General features: G+C 49.7%; 7 protein-coding genes across 7 annotated transcripts; all 7 read left to right on the top strand.

Annotated features, from left to right (window-relative positions):
• The first annotated feature begins 5 nt into the window (after window positions 1–5).
• C7974DRAFT_328433 (Alpha/Beta hydrolase protein) lies at window positions 6–2,190 on the top strand. The gene is made up of 2 exons (XM_046139029.1): window positions 6–433; window positions 488–2,190. Exons 1-2 carry the CDS (start codon window positions 379–381, stop codon window positions 1,777–1,779), a joined length of 1,347 nt encoding a protein of 448 aa, XP_046001789.1. The 5' UTR covers window positions 6–378; the 3' UTR covers window positions 1,780–2,190.
• A 212-nt stretch (window positions 2,191–2,402) lies between these two features.
• C7974DRAFT_303913 (uncharacterized protein) lies at window positions 2,403–4,478 on the top strand (the record flags this gene model as incomplete). Its single annotated transcript, XM_046137961.1, has 1 exon — window positions 2,403–4,478. One exon carries the CDS (start codon window positions 2,403–2,405, stop codon window positions 4,476–4,478), a length of 2,076 nt encoding a protein of 691 aa, XP_046001788.1.
• Window positions 4,479–5,286: 808 nt separating this feature from the next.
• Window positions 5,287–6,796, top strand: C7974DRAFT_109059 (uncharacterized protein). The gene is made up of 2 exons (XM_046134977.1): window positions 5,287–6,434; window positions 6,520–6,796. The coding sequence occupies exon 1, from the start codon at window positions 5,393–5,395 to the stop codon at window positions 6,428–6,430; it is 1,038 nt and encodes a 345-aa protein (XP_046001787.1). The 5' UTR covers window positions 5,287–5,392; the 3' UTR covers window positions 6,431–6,434; window positions 6,520–6,796.
• Window positions 6,797–8,451: 1,655 nt separating this feature from the next.
• On the top strand, window positions 8,452–8,628 carry C7974DRAFT_280902 (uncharacterized protein; the record flags this gene model as incomplete). The annotated part of the gene is made up of 1 exon (XM_046137589.1): window positions 8,452–8,628. A coding segment is annotated over one exon (177 nt), but the record flags the coding sequence as incomplete, so codon positions are not given.
• A 3,496-nt stretch (window positions 8,629–12,124) lies between these two features.
• On the top strand, window positions 12,125–13,501 carry C7974DRAFT_431161 (uncharacterized protein; the record flags this gene model as incomplete). The annotated part of the gene is made up of 3 exons (XM_046144757.1): window positions 12,125–12,239; window positions 12,347–13,305; window positions 13,364–13,501. 3 exons carry the CDS (start codon window positions 12,125–12,127, stop codon window positions 13,499–13,501), a joined length of 1,212 nt encoding a protein of 403 aa, XP_046001785.1.
• A 1,083-nt stretch (window positions 13,502–14,584) lies between these two features.
• C7974DRAFT_386149 (Alpha/Beta hydrolase protein) lies at window positions 14,585–16,656 on the top strand. Its single transcript, XM_046141033.1, has 4 exons — window positions 14,585–14,772; window positions 14,833–15,452; window positions 15,504–15,850; window positions 15,909–16,656. The coding sequence occupies exons 1-4, from the start codon at window positions 14,659–14,661 to the stop codon at window positions 16,619–16,621; spliced, it is 1,794 nt and encodes a 597-aa protein (XP_046001784.1). The 5' UTR covers window positions 14,585–14,658; the 3' UTR covers window positions 16,622–16,656.
• Window positions 16,657–17,230: 574 nt separating this feature from the next.
• On the top strand, window positions 17,231–17,917 carry C7974DRAFT_302638 (heterokaryon incompatibility protein-domain-containing protein; the record flags this gene model as incomplete). Its single annotated transcript, XM_046137908.1, has 2 exons — window positions 17,231–17,730; window positions 17,806–17,917. Coding segments are annotated over 2 exons (612 nt in total), but the record flags the coding sequence as incomplete, so codon positions are not given.
• Between the last annotated feature and the right edge of the window lie 573 nt (window positions 17,918–18,490).

Genomic DNA, 18,490 nt, shown 5'->3' with positions numbered 1-18,490 from the left:
TTGGCGTCCTGAACCCCGTATCCCCAGATCCTGCCACATAAAAGGCATTTTCCATGACTCGCACTAGTCCAAAAAAAGCCACCGAGCTTGTATGACACAGTCAGGCTCTGACTCAGAAACCTGGTCAGCCCAATGGTATGTGGCGACGAAATGCACATTGAAACTCTACAGTCATGGAAACGAGCAGAAACATTCTGATTCACACAATCTGCGAAGCTCATGGGGGGTTGAGAAGCGATTGATGGATAAACTTCAAAGCTTAGCACCAGCCTTCACGCGTGGAACTTGAGAATTTCCCAGGATTTCTAATCCCAGCATTCATCCTAGACGACGTTGTGAACTCTGTTCATGAACAAACCTTGACCTTGCCAAATAATCATGACTGCAGCACGAAGATTGGAGCCCATCGACAAAGATGGCAACCGCCGATATAGTACGTCGTCTCTCAATGTCTGCACCTTTTGTACTTACGGCTGACAACTGTCAGAACGAATCAGATCTCACGATCAGGTTGAGAATCCGTTAATCAAGTACGTCTTGAACCAGTATATCGCCATCGTTCCCGAATTTGCCCTTGAATGCGGTACGAAACTATTCAATGTTCCCGTCGCCTACCAAACGTACGGAACACTGGGACCCGGCCGCGACAACGCCATCCTTGTCTGTCATGCTTTCACGGGAAGTGCCGATCTAGAAGCCTGGTGGAATCCGCTCGTAGGCAGCGATGGGGATGCAGCATTTGACACAAGCCGGTTTTTCGTCGTCTGTATCAATTGCTTGGGGAGCCCATACGGCTCAGCCAGTCCGGTGACTGCAGTCGACGGCGACCTCAACAAAGGCTACTATGGGCCGGATTTTCCAATTACGACGATTAGGGACGATGTGAAGTTGTTCAAATTGCTGCTAGACGACCTTGGAGTAAAACAAGTCGCCGCTGTTGTCGGTGGAAGCATGGGCGGCATGCATGCCCTAGAATTTGCTTACTTTGGAAAACAATACGTACGCACGATGGTCTCGATTGCATCATGTGCTCAGTCTTCGGCTTGGTGTTTAGGATGGAACGAGGCACAACGACAAAGCATTTTCTCGGATTCTAAGTACAACGGTGGCTACTACGACTTTGACGACCCCCCAGTATGCGGGCTCGGGGCGGCAAGGATGAACGCATTGTTGACATACCGCTCCTGGAACAGCTTCGAAGATCGGTTTGGCAGACGAGAGAATAACGCCAGGCACGTGAACGGTAACATCGACCACCAACAGCGCGTACAGCACACAAATCTTCGCTCTCTGCGATCGGATCGGATTGCATCACGGACCCCAGATGAGAAGCATGACAGTCGAGAATACGTATCGAACAAGACTACAAAACCAGACACAATCTATGCAGCGCAATCGTATTTGCGCTACCAGGGCGGGAAGTTCACAAAGCGCTTTGATGCGAACTGTTACATTGCCATCACTCGCAAAATTGACTCCCACGATGTCGCGCGTGGTCGCGCCAGCACAAGCAAATCGGCATTGGAAATGATCCAGCAACCAACCCTCATTCTAGGGATTCTCGACGATGGCCTGTTCACCTATCAAGAACAGCGCGGATTATCGGCTGCAATCCCAAACGCCCAACTCAAGACGATCGACAGCGATGATGGCCACGACGGCTTTTTATTGGAGCATGAACAGATCAACATGTTTCTGAACGAGTTCTTCGAACGCGAACTAGGAGAACTCACCTCCCGCCCATCGAGAGAGCGGTCTACGCTACCAGCTAAGAGGTAGGATGGGAAATTGGGTAGAGAACGAGGGGTAGATACCACGGCGTGCGAGCACAGCATCCTGACTCGGAAGACCGCATCGTCGACATTTGCTTTACACTCGTTAGTTCTATAGAGGCCGATATACACTGGCCATCTGTACAGCTTTTCAGTAGTTCCAATTCATGCTTGCAAATTGCACAAGCATTTGCATGTCTTCTACTGGCATTGAAAAAATGACCAAGATTCATTGTATGCTCCATAAGTAGTCCAGCGCTGGCGTCTAGGACCAATGCTTGGGTGATAAGTAGAAAGTCAGATATGAGTAAGGCCGATGTTAACTCACCGCATGTCAGCCATAGAACCATGTCATAACAGCAAATCACGCACAGAAGCCGGTCGTTTTTCGGCAAATTTGGATAGCCGAAGTCCGGGCATATGTTCAGGATAGGTGCTCAAGTAGGTATTTTCCTACTCCGGCTCCGCTTTCTTGTCGGTTCTAAAGATCGGTACTAACCTCCTTTCCCATATTGTCTCTCTGAGTTATTCAACATGAATTCACACTGGATGTCTCAGTATCCACCCTGGTGGCGGTTGCCATCATACGAACCGAAAACGGCGATAAAATTCGGTGATCGACTACTCGCAATGACTGTGTTTTTCTGCATTGGTAGCATTGCCGCAATCTACGCCTGGGCGCGGCTTATTACTACCTCTGATCCGACGATCACAGTTCATATCACCACAGCGCCCGGGTTACTATCGAATACGGTGGAATCAGGCAGGGTTCTTCTCTTGCTGGGGGACACCAAGGATGACCTCAGCAAGACCAGAGTCGGACATACGACAACACGATTCTTCGGCAAGAACGTCTTCGGCTTCTACGGACAGGACGTGGTACTCGCAGGCGGGAGTGTCGACGATATAGAACTCGGGCTGTTTGGATGGCCGATCCGTACTTTGGACGACATTCCCCAAGGCGTGTACTTTTTTCAAGCCTTTCTTAACATCTACAACGAAACGATTACCCGGAGCGATGGATCTACAGTAACGGTCAGGTTTCCGTGCGGGGATGGCAGTCCCGCCTTCGGAGGGAGTGGGAGTCTCAGTACTGATATACGCGAAGTCGAGATTCGACGTGGGACGACGCAGATTATCAACCTGCAATTCCAGAAGACTATTGAACCAATCGCCTTCGATGGGACGGAGATTGGTGGTTGCTCTCAGGGGAATTACAAAGACACCGAGCTGCTCAAATTTGTCAAGATCCGAAGCGACTCCCTGAGCAGCTTCTGGAACAGAGACATGTACATCGGCGCCAAGGTCCTCTTACCTGCCGGATACAACGCGTCGGACACGCGTACGCGATATCCCGTTGTATACTCTCAATTTCACTGGCTCGGGGGCGAGAGTTGGTGGAGTCACGATGTAGCCTTCACAGAAGCTTGGCACAACGGCACAATTCCAGCCCAGGACGGGAAACCAGCACGGCCGACTCCCAAGCTCATCATCGTCATGTTTCGCCATGAAAATCCATTCTATGACGATTCCTACGCTGTGAATTCGCCGAATCTGGGACCGTATGGCGATGCCTTGAACGACGAGCTGGTGCCCCATCTGGACATGATGTTCAACACAATTGCCCAACCGTATGCGCGGATACAAGAAGGCGGTTCTACCGGGGGCTGGGCGGCCGCTGCCAGTGTCATCTTTCGGCCAGATCTGTACGGCGCGTGCTTCGCTTCCTATCCTGATAGTCTCGATTTTCACCGGCACCAGGACAATAACCTGTATGAGCAGACAGAAGTTCATGTTCGGAACGGCCTCCCGATACCATCAAATCGGAATGTTGACGATGACGGCGTAGAGCGCGTCAAGGCTACCATGGAAGAAGAGAATCATTGGGAGCTCACATTCGGAACGTCTGGACGTAGTGCCCTGCAGACTGACGTCTGGTTTGCCGTGTTCGGCGCCCAAGGTCTCAACGGGTATCCTCTCGCCGCCTGGGACAAGATTACAGGAGAGATATATCCGGATGTGGTGGAGCTCTGGAAACCTATGGATCTCACGCATCATATACTCAGCAATTGGAACAGCAAACTCAACCTGGGAGAAGTGCTTCGAGGGAGAATATATGTTTACGTGGGCGGTATGGATGGCTATTATCTCGAGAAAGGCGTTGAGCAGTTCCGCATGCGAGTCACTGAAAAGGGAGGGCCAGAATGGGCTAATGTGACAGCGCTCCCGGGAAAGCCACATGGTGGTGTGTACAATTTGCTGCCGCAATGGACGTACCTTGACTTGCTCCTTCAGTGGGTTGCGCATCATGCCCCCGGAGGAACAACGCCGCTCTCAGATGAGTACACTAGAAGTACATCGAGAGGAAACTTGTGGGAAGAGGTTTTGGCATTTGGGGGACGTCAAGCTGCGCTCGCCCGCCAGTCACCACCTCATATTGACATTTACCCCTCTCATCGGTCTGACAAGCGTTTACACGCGGAGCCGCAAGCCAGCGTAGGGCGTTGGGATCCGGGTGTTGCGTTGAAAGCACAGTGGCTCGTGAATGGTAAGGCTAGTAAGGACACTGTTTTTGATGTCAAGCAACGAGAGATGCTTACGTTCTCTGGCAATGCGCGGGGCCGGACGTTACAGTTGGTCGTCACGGGCACCAAAAGAGACTACGTCGAGGAAACAAGAAGAAGCAATGTCATTACCTTAGGATGATCACTACGAACCCATAGCATCTAATATCTCATGTAACGTCCCTGTGTAATCGATTTGATAACGTTGTGAGCCAGCACTATTGTGCCTCGTGAGTCCTGTCAGCAATATATGTGAATTGAGACATCTACAACACGCGGTGTTTTGCGGTTCATGTTGGCACATTGCTATCATTCTTAAGGCAACTGCGAATCCAAGTAAGGGCAGGCAGGTGTGTGAGAGTACATAGCGTTAGTGATCGAGCAACTTGTCGAGCGTGTGCGGCCCAATGAATCGCGACAACGGGCCTATAACAGCAGCACTTGGGAGGACCCCCTCACGCCTTCATCTCGTTATGCAGCAATCGTGGCCTCACACCGGCACAACATGACTAATTCAGTTTCCACCTACTGAGTACGCTCACCGACATGACTGACTCAGGTTCCAGCTAACGGGTACAGTCACCGCAAGGGGCTCCTAACATTACACTACCTTAGCAAAGTATGTTATAGAGGCATACAGTCATGATATGTGTAACAAGCACAGTCAGAGTCTTCCAGCACTGAGCATCCCAGGTCCCCGACACTCACGAAATGTTCCCGACACTTGCGAAATGTTCCCGACACTTACGAAATTCTCCCGACACTCACGAAGAAGAATGTTGGTCGCCATGCCACAGTCGCATCCATATATAACAGGTGAAAGGCCTGGTATTCGTTGTAGCATCACACCAAAGAACACTTCCAATCCAAGCCTACAAGATTCCTCACCTCGAAATCAACAACCTCAAAACAAGAACTTTCAAACCAACCAATCGCAACTATGCATCTCTCTCACCTCATTTCTGGAGTCGGCCTCGCCTGCATTGCTGTGGCTGGCGCCCAGCCGATCGAAGCGGGGTAAGTTTGTTGCACGTGTTTTAGCATTATTTCCTAGTTATGGACAGGCAGCTTACAAGGGATAAAACAGGATTGTCGACCGCAACGTTGTCGACCGCAACGTCGTCGACCGTGGTGTCGTGGATCGTCGCAACGTTGTTGACCGTGGTGTTGTCGACCGTAACGTCGTTGACCGCAACGTCGTTGACCGCAACGTCGTTGACCGTGGTGTCGTGGATCGTCGCAACGTTGTCGAGCGCGGTGTTGTCGACCGCAACGTCGTCGACCGCAACGTCGTCGACCGTGGTGTCGTGGATCGTCGCAACGTCGTCGACCGCGGTGTTGTCGACCGCAACGTTGTCGACCGTGGTGTTGTCGACCGCAACGCTGTCGACCGCAACGTCGTCGACCGTGGTGTCGTGGATCGTCGCAACGTTGTTGACCGTGGTGTTGTCGACCGTAACGTCGTTGACCGCAACGTCGTTGACCGCAACGTCGTTGACCGTGGTGTCGTGGATCGTCGCAACGTCGTCGAGCGCGGTGTCGTCGACCGCAACATTGTCGAGCGCGGTGTTGTTGACCGTGGTGTTGTCGACCGCAACGTTGTCGACCGCAACGTTGTCGACCGCAACGTTGTCGAGCGCGGTGTTGTTGACCGTGGTGTTGTCGACCGCGGTGTTGTTGACCGTGGTGTTGTCGACCGCAACGTCGTCGAGCGCGGTGTTGTTGACCGCAACGTTGTCGACCGCAACATTGTCGAGCGCGGTGTTGTTGACCGTGGTGTTGTCGACCGCAACGTTGTCGACCGCAACATTGTCGAGCGTGGTGTTGTCGACCGCGGTGTTGTTGACCGTGGTGTTGTCGACCGCAACGTCGTCGAGCGCGGTGTTGTTGACCGCAACGTCGTTGACCGCAACATTGTCGACCGCAACGTCGTTGACCGCAACATTGTCGACCGCAATGTTGTCGACCGCAATGTTGTGGATCGTCGCTAGGATCGGTATCGTTCAACACCATTTCTTGGGAGCAAAACCTGGAATCAGTCACGTCTTGGAGTCTCGGATCAGCAGCCTTAGAAGAGCTGTTCAAGTTTTATGAACATGTTCGTTCCGCTCGTTTATGTAAATGTTTTAGTTAAAAAGGCAATAAATCCTTCTTGCCATAAGCTGACGCTCTTTTGCATCAAGAAAGTTCCGGGTGATGTTGTGCATTATTGTTATTGAAGTACTGAGGCCTTCTGTGCCTGGTACATAGCTCTTGCTGTATTTGTTCGCGAACCTTGTAAGAGCACGGCGCTCGCTGCAAGCGCAGGGAGCAGGACGTCGACGCGCGGGCACCACAGCGGACACAACTGTTTGAGCTTCAAGGTTAGCATCGTGGTCTCGAAGTTGTTGTGATTGCGGACTTGCTGGGCGCAAGCCTTGGGGACGTAGACGTAGCGGCGTCGACAGCGGCTTCGAGCAGGTTGTGGCCGTCGGACTGCGCGACGAACGCCATGTCACCATCCGCGCGGTGCATGTATGCGGCGGGGAAGCTCTGAGCATCAGCGCCACCTCCCTGCGGGCCTCGTGGTACTGGATGCGCAGTGAGAACGGCAGCGACGGTGGGTGTGGGTGGGGTCACATAGGCCAGCACAAGAAATTCGTGCTTGCCAGCAGTGGTACGAAGTACCCAGTGCCCATCTCTGCTATCAGCGACTATCTGCAACAGCGTCTACTCACCGCGAGAATCCTCTAGCGGCAACTCACCGCAAGGAAATCAGCCTGCCCGCCCGTGTCACGTGTGTTTGGTGCGAGCAGCCTTGATTCGTTGTGGTGTGGTCGCAGCGCGCCGCCCGCGTCGCCGCTGCCTCCTCGTCTTCCCCGCGCAGCCACCGCCCGCGAACCGCCGCCAAGCCGGCGCGGAATAACTCCTGTTGGCAGAACTGGACCAAAACGTCGTCAACCGTCAACCAAGGCTTAGGGTGAGGTTCGATCGCAAGGATGACTACAAGAGAAGATGCGGGTCGCTCTTCTGAGCGAACTTTGTAGCAGGGTGCCAGACTGGAATGTTTAAACAACATTGTGGTCACTTTACAAGTCCACAATTGCCAGCACCCGTTGATCCGCAATGGCCACCTGGGCTGTTAGTTGTAGGTGAAGCGATTTCATAGACTATTTCTTCCATACGTCAACAACTAAGCTTGAAATTAGCCCTCATTGACCCCATGATAGAACCTATAGCAGGTAATTTCGTCTCCGAATCGCTAGGGTGGCGTTAATAAATATACTCGTTATAGAATTTAGCAGAGCAGACTAGTATTGTCAGCCCCATGGGCCGACGCTGGGGTTAGCTACAGGTGGGAGGGCCTAGTATATATACTTGAGGCACTCCGCCCTGTTCCTGCTCGGCAGCGAACAGTCTACAGTCTACCAATACAACCTGTAGCCAACCACTTGATATTGTTCAATACATTCGTGCAATACCACCTCCTCTCCTGTGAACTATGTATACGGTTTCTGACAAGTATATGTTACTTAGAACTTCTAGGTCCTGTTCATCACTATTGAACTACCGATAACTGTTTTCCTTTCAGCCTTACGTGAGACGTATGCTCAAACCCTGCTAGAAAGGAAGGCTACTCAATTGCAACAGACAACTAGACGACTCGACCTAAAGTCGGAATTCAATTTAGGGGAAGTACCCCAGGAGCACTGGAAGCGCGCCCTTGTCCGGCCAGCGAAGCTTATACTCTTTCTTCAATCTATAACCTTATAATTTCTTTTGTCGCTCGTTTACGATCCTCTCAACTTGCTCGTTGCAACCTTCAATTTTGCCTTCAAAAAACTCTACGGCTTCTCCGACAGCGTCGCAGGAACTGGCTACATTAGTATGGATGTAGGCTTACTCGCGAGCGCCACCATCTCGAATTACTAGTCACATCGAGTGATAGAACGCTTAGCAGATAAGCACAATGGCGGCAATAACAAACCTGAGTTAGGTACTGCTTGCCGGTATCGTTGTACTCTAGGCCACTACTGCCATGCGGCCTATCTGTGTATAGTTGAGCAGCACAACACTCTGTACATTAGATAGCTCCGCTGCTCAGATTTGTGATTGTAGGATTTGTAATCACGAGTAGCTTCCTATGCATCAACACATACCCTATTGATATACACAATTACTACTCAGCCTCTAGCGTAGCTGGAGTCACCATTATTCGCTCTGTACTAGGAGCGATCTTTCCACTGTTTGGCCTACAGGTGTATGGTTCTCTTGACTTTGGGTGGGGCAACAGCCTGTTAGGGCTTCTCTCCCCTTTTTCCATGCTTCATGCCACTAAGCTTCTCTATGTTCGAAGAAAAGATACGAATCTGTCTAAAATTCAGGATCAATTTTAAGCGTATATCTTCTACTGGCGACAATGTCAATGCTAAGGTAAGCGCGTTATCGCTCTTTTGCATCCTGGGATGACCAGCTCGATTGATTAATTAACATTGAACATATTACTGATAAGTTTTCGCGTATCCCGAAGCTAACACTACGCTGTCATGGGTTTCTACAAAGTACATTTAGTGTGGTCTTACTGTGTCACTGCTGCTGAATCAGTCGTGCACAGTAGTCATATAAGCCGCGGTGCCTTGCACCTGTCGCAAACGCCTCGTGAAATCTAGTGTTTATCTCAGAGCGTACTCCTCTTCCTGATCAAGCACATACTTGCTTCAGCTCGCCTCGACGCTATTATTTCGGTCGTTATGTGAAAGTTTTCTAGCTGACCATGAGCTTTCCACGACCTGAACTCCAAATGAAGTTTTTATAGACGTGGGACTGCAGGGTCGTGTCCATCAGTCTTTTCACTGTGATAAAAAGCCCTGTTCTGTGAGTAGTAGGGGTAGAATCAGTTTTCGACTGTTAGCTAACAAGCTATGCGGGAATGTATCCAAAGAAACTGGCTGCGGCATTGAACTACAACGAGGCTACTTCCAGAATCCATGCACAGATCATCATACGAAAACAAAGAGATGATTGTGAGCCACGTAAGCGCTTGGTCTGCTTCTCGCCTTTCGATGGTACATGATATGCTGGTCTTGCCATTCACTGTATGGTGGTCAGATCTGGAATAGAGGGAGACTAAAGCCAGGCCGGTAAAGCTTGCTATGCAAAACACCCCTTGGTGCGAATGCTGATTTGTGCAAGTACAACAAGAAGTGTGCGACAAGTGTCAGCTATGGTCGTCAGTCTCTGACCTACCAAGCTCAATGGAGCCATGTCTGGCACGATTTCGACGACCCTTATCTTTACGAGATGATGTATTAGTCCACCTAATGCATCGTTCCGCAAAACTGACTTGAAATCCCAGGTTCCAGTCCCAGGCTGCAAGAAGAACGATATGTAGGCGTTGGAGGATGAGATGGTATTGACAGGAAAACGCCATCCGTCTGCAACTTCGAAGCTTCCACCTGTATATCATGGAGATAGGTTCCACCTTCGTTGGACATGCATCACCACAATATTTCGCTTTACAATGACAGCGGTGAGTGGCAAAAAGCCCTGAAGTGATGAGGTACCGTCGAGGGATGTTGCTTCGTCTCGTATAAGGGTAGTATCAGATCGTATAGTTTTGATATGCTCTTGACACGGATCGCGATGCTGGAATGGCAGATTTGCTCTATAGTGAAAGATCAGATAAAAAAGGGTCCATGAGTGTTCGGCTGAGCGACCTTGATGAGCGTAATAGTGGGTAACAGCATGGCCGGAGGAACTTTGCGGGGGTCTGCGGTGATAATAGGTACCACCGATTGTTTTTACATTTGAAGCTCCCATGCTTTGATGCTCACCACAGCCAGCGCAGCAAGTCAATCTGGGATTTTGCAAGTGAAAGATGGTTAAGAATACATTTGCAACATATCTCTTGAATATCGGAACCTTTGAACCACTCATCTCGACCCGTTTTCACAGCTTTGAACACAAGTCCTTGTTTGACTTCTCAGTGTTTGTTTCCTCCGGCACATCAAACCTAACGAGACGATCTCAGTTGATGAAATACGTCAAAATTTCCCGTTAATGCAGTAGCACGGCATTGAAAAGACTGATCAGCTGGTCTTCCATGCCTACTATGGCACATTCAGTGAGCTCCGTGATGTGCCCATGAATCGAAGCAGCGTGTAGCACCTCCTTGAAACTTTATACTCAACGTTGACTTCCGCTAGAAATTTCTCGAACGTCTTATTCATCTGTAGCGTGCGTCTGGCAACCAAGATGTGCTCGATTCAGGACTTCTCAATAGCGTTCTCTAAGGAACGCTTGCAGAGTTTGTGGTCGATCCGAACCGCTTTGAATGACCAACCAACAGCCGTTTGAAGTGTTGTTCAATTGCTACTGGTGGAGCAGAGAAGCTCGCGCGCTGATTTGCTAGACAGTGTGATAAAATCTGCTGTGGGTTGAATCTTGTGCGCCTTTGCAGGCGTTAATACTTAACTCGCCTTTAATCCTACTAACCTGTTAGTTCAATCTAAAACACTCCTCCGACGCTAACTGTAATTTACATCCAGAACAGGAGCAATTCGCCGACGCCATGGACTACCTTCCCCCCAGTGCTCGGCTGTCGTCCACGTACATGCAATCTCCATTCTGCTCAAGGATCTGCGTCTGCTGGTGGTGCGAAGCATAAGCAATATAGGTGGGTACCGGAGACAAGGGTGCCGCTGATCCTAACGAACGTTTCAAACGTGTGCAGTGAGCCAATAGATATTGCCCAACACGGTGATATAATCACTGACTGCTCCATGCAGACCTGTAATTCTAGAAGTTAGTAGACGTTGCTCATTAGTTTTCCCGAGTCACAGTTACGTTACTTATACCTCACACCATAACCACACTAGATGGCTTTGCTGGCTAGCTGTTGCGTGCTTGGGACGGTCCGGATATTGTGCCGTCTGGAAAGATTGGCGAAGATGTGGTTCCGGAGGTCCCTGCACTTCCTGCAGTAGAGGAGAGTGTGCGCAATGGTCTGGCAGCACGGGCTGCTGACGTCTGTCTTCGGCCGCAGCTAGCCTGCAACAACGCAACATAACAAAAACTCGGCGTAATCAACGGCGCCGATACGTCTCAGTACCCATAGTGTTCAACCGAAGCATCATAATAGCAAAATCGATACCTGCAACGTGCGGACAGGCTTTAGTTATTTCTACCAGGTAACATACTATACAGCTATAGATCAGCCAAGATATAGCTATAAATAAAGCCTCTTTAGAAGCTAAACAAGTAATTATAGAATTATTCTTAGGTCTATTTAGCTAGGTTATTCTATTTTACTTAAAGTAAACAAGTTTAGTTCTTAAAATTATACTTCTAGTAGATGCTAAAACCTACTATAAAATCTAGGCAATTACCTGCTATATTATTTTGTCTAGAGTCTTTTATAATCTATTTTAACTTATCTTTCTAGAGATGTTATAGTATTAAGGTCTAGTAACCTAGAATATTAGAACTAGATACCTAAGTAAATTTTTAAAGGTTATAACAATTTGCTTAGGCTATAACTTGTTATAGAGTTAGTTACCTAAGACTCTAGTATTAGTTAGCTTAAGTGTATCCCCTTGCACTGAACGAGTTCGGTCAACTTCCTTGCTACAACGGATTAGCGGTGTGTTCACGACAGTGTGGGCACCTATAAGCACATCACGGGTCAGGTGCAGGCCAGAGCAAGTCAGAGAGGCCACGCTCCAGGCTACCTACTTGATTGTCTTGGACTCTTGGTCACTACAGTAGTACTGTCTAGGAATCAAACAAGCGCCGTCGAGAACCATTACTATGCCGCGAAAGAGAAGTGCAAGAACCGAGGCGAGCGACCATGATGATTGGCACCATATATCCGATCAGACATTGCGAAAGCGCATACAGAACCGAGTGGCACAACGGAAACACCGTATGTTCGTCTGTTCTCCATATCCCATCATGAGCTCTAGTAATCATAGTCAGGGCGAATCGTAGGGGAAAAACTCAAGATACTAGAACAGCTGACTGGACAACAAGAATGCCAGAACGAAATGGACTTCTGGCCCTACCCTGCAGGGCCTTCGCCGAACGACTCTTTGCTATACGCATCTGGTCATTCACCGGATGGATCATCTCATGCGTCCATGTCAGCGCTGAGCGATGTGGGGTTGAATCTAGATGCCGACATTACGTCTCTTTCCGGGCAGCCTGTAGCTCATATGGTCCAGAGTTGCGATGATAGTATTTTGCGCACACCAGATGCCATGTCTTGGTCGGCCGGCGGTCACCAAGATGGACCTCGAAACAGCAAATACCTGAGTTCGGAAAATCGCAATTTCACGGAACAAAGCTTGCTTTACGCCCCCACTGCGGCCAAAGGGACACCTCAGAGCTATGATTCCAACTCGTGTAACGACACGGCCGAATCAAATCGAGATATTGTTTCGCAAAAGCAACCGGCAAATTACTACAATACACCCTCGTCAGTTCTGTTCGATCTCCACTTTGGTGGGGACTCAAATAGCTCGACTCAGAACAATCGAGGCGGATCATCGACAGAAGGAGATCGATCGCCTCACACGCACGCGCCTCAGATCAACAACGAAGATTTACAACAGGCCAAGAATAGCATTGACTCGCCAAGATGTCTTGCCACACGGATCGAGAAGGCGATTGAGGTTATCCGCGAGCTGGGCTTTGACAGCGTCGATGAGCTCGCTACACAGTACTACACTGCGGATCTTCAACGCCGACCTGCCCTTCAGCACAGACGTCAACTATCCCGTCGACGAGGTCTGGTTGATCTCTTTCGCTCGATTGAAGAAGACTCGAGAGATAAGTGGACGGAGTGGGAGGTACAAGGTTATCGTGATGAGATTCTGAGATCAGCAGAGGAGATCCTGGATGAGGAGTTCTCTCGATTTGTCAAGCTTTACGGAAACGGCAAGAATACAGAGGGGAATCTGGGGAAACAGAGACGCCGGTTTCAAGACAAGGTAAGAGAGCATTGCCCATGCGAATAATCCACACGCACGCCTAACATTCTATACACAGCTACCAAACCTGTCAAGTCTACTTAGTGTGCTTGGCATGTCCATTCAACCCCAAGGAAATACAGACCGAACTGGAGCAATGGTGTGTGCAATCAGCGTGCTGTTGGGTAGTCTCGATGTTCAAAGTCCAAACGAATGACGCGACCTATCGATTCGAGAGTACAGTTTCGACAGATAATGCTTGCTATCCCGGCTGGCTTGGGCCGCAAACGTCAGATCGGTAGATGTCGGAGACCAAGTGTCGCTCAATGAGGCATATGATGCCATCGCTGAGCCCCGTACCCGCTGCTCCCGCCGTCTTTGCACTTACTATGGAAACTCTTGGGGAGTATATCTGTCTCTTATCATAGTATGGATAGCGTAACCCTAGGTCTCATTGTCAATGAAGCCTGATTCTCGGTCCAAGAAATGGTTAATTCAAAAGTCTATCCTCAACGCTGTAGTACTTATGGTTCTGAGCCTGTCTAACAACCACGCTAGAACCAGCAAGCATCCAGCGTAAGATCCAATCCTGGCCTCTATCAAACGTGGATACGGGGTCTTCTCATGCAGTAGTATACAGAAAAGGAGAATGTGAGCGCGAGAGAAAGTACAAGAGATGCGAGCCTCAACGTCAAACGCAGCAGTAGGATCGTCCAATGTATGTCTCACTACATATTAGCCTGGGCTGCAAGTCTTGTTAGTAAGAAATGTAACATGACTGTAGCACCTCTAATCTGACTGTAGGACCTCTAACATGACTGTCGGACCTCTGACTTTACTGCAGCTTTCGGAGCGTCGACATGCCAGATATCAACTGTTTGCACGACACACTGAAATTCGACTTTTGCCCTTCACAAGAGAGATTCCCTCCTGCACAAGGGAGGTTGAAATAGATATCAGGACGAGATCTCACAGGTGGCAAACCCAGGCCATCCGCCTACAATTGCCGCTGCTATACCCAGGACATTAGGCATGACTGTGCGGATGTAGTGGTTGAGTCATACTTCCTGCATTCGGTATAGATTGCAGCGGAGTAACACTAGGATAAGAAACATCCTTTTGACCGCTAGTTTGTTGCTACTGTCAGCTCGTAGACGGTGAGATTCGTGCCGTGGTACGTCTTCGGACCGATAGACCAGAGTTAGTATGTAGTTGCAGTGTCCCTGGCAGGTTGCACGATAAATTTTTTGGAGACAGTTAAAGCTTACGACATGGTACCTAGATAGGAATTAACATTGCATATTCTTGTCACAATCGAGCTCATCATATTGTTCGCTTTTGCGTGACTGCCTTCTGTTTGAAATCACCGACGCAATGGCGCCTAGCTACCAACGACTGGATGACCAGGAGAGTCCAAAGCCTCCGACAGCTCCTTGGTCGGGTCGATGGAAGCGACCTATCTTCGCTGCCATAGTGGCCATTCTCATCGTGAGTACTCCCTGATACTAATACTTTGATGTATGTTGACAAGCTCACTCTCTCGGGCAGACCTGGGTAGTCGCTGTGTTTGTCATTTTATCACAACGCCGGGGGTGGAATTCAATAGGTGGAGGCTCTGGACATCAATATTCAGGTGAGAAGGTGTCGTGGCAGCCTTGTGGCAGTGTCGGCGGGCATCCACTCGAATGTGTCAACCTTACCGTTCCAATGGATCAATTTGATCTGTCGAGGAGTAAAGATCAGACGTTCCGCATTCCGGTCATTCGTCTACGTGGTGGAGAGCACGCGACGCAGAATCTCTTGCTCAATCCTGGAGGACCAGGGGGCAGTGGTATGACATTGCTATACCATCGTGGGGCGCAGCTGAGAGCGGTTGTCGGCGACGGCTTGCACCTTATCTCTTTTGATCCACGAGGGGTTGGTGAATCTGTGCCTCGTGCAATGTGCTATCCTGATAGCGAGACAAAGGCAAGACTGGGTCAGATGCGCACTGAGGATGTTCTGCGTGACAGTCCAGAAATGTATGCATGGGCGAAGGGATACGTTCAAGCTTGCAAAGACACTATGGGAGAGGTGGGTGGTTACATTACCACCCCTCAAGTCGCCGCCGATATGAATAGTATCCTGGATGCAATCGGACAACCAGACATGTACTATTGGGGGTTCAGGTTCGTATCATGGATTCGTCTCAACGTACTCCGGCTAAAACATACCTCTAGTTATGGTACAACTCTGGGTCAGACGTACGCGCAATTGTTTCCCGAGCGATCGAAGCGAGTCATTATCGATGGTGTGTCCAACGCCCAACACTGGTACGGCCGCGATTTTGACAACACCCACTACACCGATACGGAAAACGCATTTATGGGCATATTTCGCCATTGCATCAAGGAGAAGGAAAACTGCGCTCTATCATCGTTCGGAGACAGGGCTGAAGATTTGCACAAGTTGGTGATGGATCTCGGAGATCGACTTAAAGAGCAGCCCATGAGCGTGTATGTGAACAAAACCGCATGGGGACAACTCACATACGAGCACATCTTCTTCAACGGCGTTCTTCCCGCGCGTAAGTGAAGACCAGGATATACCACAATTTCTTCTCACACTAATACTGCTCTCCACAGTGTATAAGCCGCTCACGTGGTATGCACTCGCACAAAACCTGGCAAAGCTGCTCAACGGCAATGCCACCGACGCCTGGTTAGCCTATGCCCAGCACGAATCGTTCGAAATGGACGACAACTCGAGCGACTTTGTCTTCAACAACGACGCCCACAGCGGCCCAAACTACTGGACGCAGGACCGCAAAGAATTCCTTGAGGGAACAATCCTCTCACTTGTCAATAGCAGCATGTTTGGCCCGGCCGAGAATATCGACTACTACGTTAGACAGCAATGGAAGGTGCCCAAGACAACGGAATATATTCCTCAGTTGACACCTCAAATTGCGACGGCAGAGCCCATGCTCATCGTATCGATGACATTTGATCCCATTTGCCCCCTGGCATCCGCAAAAGGAGCGCAACGTCGCTTTCGAGACTCGCGATTGGTGGAGATCAAGGGAGTCGGGCATTGCAGTGTCTCCACTATCTCAGCTTGTGGGGCAAAATATATAAGAGACTATCTTTATGACGGAGTATTGCCTAATGAGAAACATGTAACCTGTGAGGTCGACCGGCGGTACTTTATCGATGTTGAGCATGAGGATGTTCTGACTCGAAGGAGTCTTGGGGGGGTCGAGCAGTCGGAGGAGGACAGGATGTATCGGGCACAGTTGGCGCTTGCTAGCGACTGGCAGTGGAAAGTTAGGCGTCATGGGTTACCGATGTTTCTATAAGTCATGAATTTGAAATCAATTTTTCCGTTCTCCAAGCACAAGTACGCTGATTCGATGCTAAGACTTGGATCTGCCCTGTATGCTCTTCGCTCAGTTCCTGTAGGAGATGGTAAGCTGCTGCAGCGTGCGATATTTCACGTGTGTCATTCCTTAACACTATGACTATGATAGCACAAATAGTAGCGGAGTCTGCATGTCATGAGTAAACGATTCGAAAATGGCTCCCACCTTCTGCCTACTTATGACTAACCCCACTTGCCGCTCCAATAATAACGACTTGATGGTACCTTTTTGTCTTAAACACGGATTTTTAAAACAGACACGTTTAGAGCTCTGGAACATTTGGCGACAGCTTTGGCCTGCATCTAAGCAGGCACCTTCCACATGTCGCACTGCAGCAGTCTCAGCCACATCTGCACTACTCACCCTATCTTCCCGTCCCCTCTCCTAACCTTTCCAATACACCACACTGCCACTACTATATTGCCAATCTTCATTAACCTCGTTCGCTGACTCAAGTGCTATTATAAGACCAATATTGTGCAGCGAACCCTCAGACACTGCCCAGGAGCACCTACCTCGGCCCTTCCGGTCACTATAGTCGCCAACATGCAAAGAACTTGCGATGGCCCTTCGAGCAATACTATCCTAACAAGCGAACTGTCTGCCATTTACAAGGACCACCCTTTGAGCCCCAGCACAACTCGAGTGCTTCAAATCAACCCTTCAAAGCATTCCAATGACCCCATTTCCTGCTGCTTGAGCGTTATTTCCTTAAATCCAGCTCCAAAGTATCGCGCCGCGTCTTACACATGGGGTGATCCGTCTGCGACGAAGGTCATATTCGTCGACAACAGGCCGTTCCGCGTCCGTGTTAACCTGTGGAACTTTATTTCCCAGATGCGAGAAGATCGATACCTAGGCCTGGTCTGGATAGACGCCATTTGCATCAACCAAGACGATCTCCAAGAACGCAGCGAGCAGGTGGCGATCATGGGCCAGATCTACTCCAAAGCAACGGAAGTCCGAGCATGGCTTGGGGTCGCCACCGCGAACATCACAAAGGCTATGGGCAAACTTGCAGATACTGACTGGAGAGCTGCTTCCGAGTGGGAAAGATACGACGAGGAGGTCAAATTGCCCTTGCTGCCCAGGGTTATGGCCCTCGTTGCGCGGCCATACAGACAACGCAAGCAACGGTTAATCACCTCCAATGAGTATCTCTTACCCATCATCGACCTCTGCAACCTGGAATACTGGTCAAGGATCTGGATAGTACAAGAGTGCACTCTAGCACATCATCTCACATTCCAAAGCGGGTCTCGCGTGGTGAGTATGGAAGCACTGTCTGATTCCTATAAATTCCTCGACACAGGCGGATGGGGACTTGACGAGGAGCCATTTTGGGACAAGCTTTTTTGGAGCGTTCGAAAGGCTTTTTTGGCGGACAAAAATTCGTGTCACAGTATGAAACAGACACAGCGCCTTTCAGTATATCACGCAAATTCAAGGCCTTGGACTATGGCGGCCCGAATCTTGAGAGGGATGCAAATGATTGACATCACTCCAACAGCATCTGATTCGATTCATGATTTTGCCTCCCTCCTGTGTAATTTTGAAAAGTCCCAATGCGCAGACGTTCGTGACCACGTCTACGCACTGTTGTCTTTGGACTGCTTTGCAGCTGCGAAAATCGCTCCCGACTACACGCAGTCTGAACTCCAAGTATTTCCCACTGTTGCGGGCCATTTCGTGGACGCTTGGGACGATGTTATAATGCTTAGATGTTCTAATATTCCCAGTGCGCTGGATGCTCTGAAGCGTAATTTGCAACTCGACGATGAGGCTGCAGAAGTCAAAGAAATTATG

Source organism: Boeremia exigua (assembly GCF_020726555.1).
Source record: "Boeremia exigua strain MPI-SDFR-AT-0100 chromosome Unknown C7974scaffold_2, whole genome shotgun sequence".
Lineage (NCBI taxonomy): Eukaryota > Fungi > Ascomycota > Dothideomycetes > Pleosporales > Didymellaceae > Boeremia > Boeremia exigua.
This window is presented reverse-complemented; position numbering and strand designations above follow the sequence as displayed.

Excerpts from the sequence above, each read along its gene's own strand:
- C7974DRAFT_328433 (XM_046139029.1), top strand. The coding sequence starts at position 379 with ATGACTGCAGCACGAAGATTGGAGCCCATCGACAAAGATGGCAACCGC. Across the intron at positions 434-487 it reads AGATGGCAACCGCCGATATA|AACGAATCAGATCTCACGAT; the intron begins GTACGTCGTCTC and ends GACAACTGTCAG.
- C7974DRAFT_109059 (XM_046134977.1), top strand. The coding sequence starts at position 5,393 with ATGGACAGGCAGCTTACAAGGGATAAAACAGGATTGTCGACCGCAACG.
- C7974DRAFT_386149 (XM_046141033.1), top strand. The coding sequence starts at position 14,659 with ATGGCGCCTAGCTACCAACGACTGGATGACCAGGAGAGTCCAAAGCCT. Across the intron at positions 14,773-14,832 it reads CCATAGTGGCCATTCTCATC|ACCTGGGTAGTCGCTGTGTT; the intron begins GTGAGTACTCCC and ends TCTCTCGGGCAG. Across the intron at positions 15,453-15,503 it reads ATGTACTATTGGGGGTTCAG|TTATGGTACAACTCTGGGTC; the intron begins GTTCGTATCATG and ends ACATACCTCTAG.